This window comes from Pristiophorus japonicus, chromosome 16 (genome assembly GCF_044704955.1).
Source record: "Pristiophorus japonicus isolate sPriJap1 chromosome 16, sPriJap1.hap1, whole genome shotgun sequence".
Lineage (NCBI taxonomy): Eukaryota > Metazoa > Chordata > Chondrichthyes > Pristiophoridae > Pristiophorus > Pristiophorus japonicus.
In genome coordinates, this window is record NC_091992.1 from 75,419,842 (window position 1) to 75,421,863 (window position 2,022).

At 57.6% G+C, this 2,022-nt stretch overlaps 1 protein-coding gene across 1 annotated transcript in view; it reads left to right on the forward strand.

The window, feature by feature from the left end:
- The first annotated feature begins 1,550 nt into the window (after positions 1 to 1,550).
- Positions 1,551 to 2,022, forward strand: part of LOC139226598 (growth factor receptor-bound protein 2) — a 198,812-nt gene continuing 198,340 nt past the window's right edge. The window contains exon 1 of the mRNA XM_070857457.1: positions 1,551 to 1,747. Coding sequence (XP_070713558.1) covers positions 1,670 to 1,747 — 78 coding nt within the window. The 5' untranslated portion in view covers positions 1,551 to 1,669. The remainder of the gene's footprint in view (positions 1,748 to 2,022) is intronic.

Genomic DNA, 2,022 nt, shown 5'->3' on the forward strand with positions numbered 1-2,022 from the left:
CGACTATTTTGAAGAAGGGCAGGGGAGTTATCCCTGGTGTCCTGGTCAATATTTATCCCTTAATCAGAGAGCTGTGGAAGTTGGGTTATTGAATATACTCAAGGTGGAGACAAGCAGGTTTTTGAATGATAAGGGAGTCAAGGGCTATGAGGAGCGAGCGGAGAAGTGGAGTTGAGGCCAGGATCAGATCAGCCCCAAATCATCATAGGCAGTCCCTCGGAATCGAGGAAGACTTGCTTCCACTCCTGAATTGAGTTCTTTGGTAGCTGAACCGTCCAATACGAAAGTCACAGACTATGTCACAGGTGGGACAAGTAGTCGTTGAGGGAAGGGGTGGGTGAGATTGGTTTGCCGCACGCTCTTTCCGCTGCCTGCGCTTGATTTCTGCATGCTCTCGCCGTTGAGACTCGAGGTGCTCAGCTCCCTCTCGGATGCACTTCCTCCACTTAGGGCGGTCTTGGGCCAGGGACTCCCAGGTGCCAGTAGGGATGTCGCACTTTATCAGGGAGGCTTTGAGGGTGTCCTTGAAGTGTTTCCGCTGCCCACCTTTGGCTCGTTTGCCGTGAAGGAGCTCCGAGTGGAGCACTTGCTTTGGGAGTCTCGGGTCTGGCATGCGAACTATGTGGCCTGCCCAGCGGAGCTGATTGAGTGTGGTCAGTGTTTCAATGCTGGGGATGTTAGCCTGGACGAGGATACTGATGTTTGTGCGCCTATCCTCCCATGGGATTTGTAGGATCACGCGGAGACATCGTGGGTGATATTTCTCCAGCAACTTGAGGTGTCTGCTGTACATGGTCCATGACTCTGAGCCAGAGAGGAGGGCAGCCCTGTAGACGATGAGATTGGTGGCAGTTTTGAGGGCCTGGTCTTCAAACACTCTTTTCCTCAGGGCACTGGCGCACTGGAGGCGGTGTTAGATCTCGTCGTCGATGCCTGCTCTTGTTGAGAGGAGGCTCCCGAGATATGAGAAGTGATCCACGGTGTCCAAGGTCATGCCGTAGATCTTGATGACTGGGAGGGCTGTGCTGTGCGGCAAGGACCTCTATCTTACTGATGTTTAGTGTAAGGCCCATGCTTTCGTATGCCTCAGTAAATATGTCGACTATGTCCTGGAGTTCAGCCTCTGTATGTGCGCAGATGCAGGCATTGTCTGCATACTGTAGCTCGACGACAGAGGTTGGGGTGATCTTGGACCTGGCCTGGAGATGACAGAGATTGAAAAGGTTCCCACTGGTTCTGTAGTTTAGTTCTACTCCAGCCATGATCTTATTGAATGGCGGAGCAAGCTCAAGGGGCCGAATGGCCTACTCCTGCTCCTATTTCTTATGGTCTTTGGATGTATGATTTGAATGGAAAGAGGGTATCAAACACGCTGGGGAGAGTTGGAGGGACATCAGCCATTTCCCCCAAAGATGAGGCCCAGAGAGTGAAAGGGCCTGCCTGAGAGCAGCTTCCGGGTAGCTGAGCCTCGACCCCTAATTGGCGCATTGCGCGCAGGCGCGCTAGCGGGCCCCGCCCCCCCGGGCCGGCTGCTGGCCGGCCGGCAGTGCGCAGGCGCAGTGGTTGCGGGCCGAGCGGAGAGCGAGCGGGCGGGCGGACACCGCAACAGGCTGGCGAGGGAGAGGCCGGCCGCAGGGAGACACACACACACACTCACTCGCAGCGCAGCATGGAGGCCATCGCCAAGTACGACTTCAAGGCCACGGCCGACGACGAGCTGAGCTTCAAGCGGGAGGACATCCTGAAGGTAAGGCCGCGGGCCGAGGGCGGGCCCGGCTCCCGGCTCCCGGCTCCTCCCTCCCCGGGGAAACCGCTGGCTCTGGCTCCTCATCATCCGCACAGCGTGAGCTGCGGCGGCTCGGCTCCACTCGGGCAGAGCGGGGCCGGACTGGGGGGGGAGAGAGAGAGAGAGAGAGAGAGAGAGAGGGCTGGGGGTAGGGAGAGAGAGAGGGCTGGGGGTAGTGAGAGAGAGAGAGAGGGCTGGGGGTAGTGAGAGAGAGAGAGGGCTGGGGGTAGTGAGAG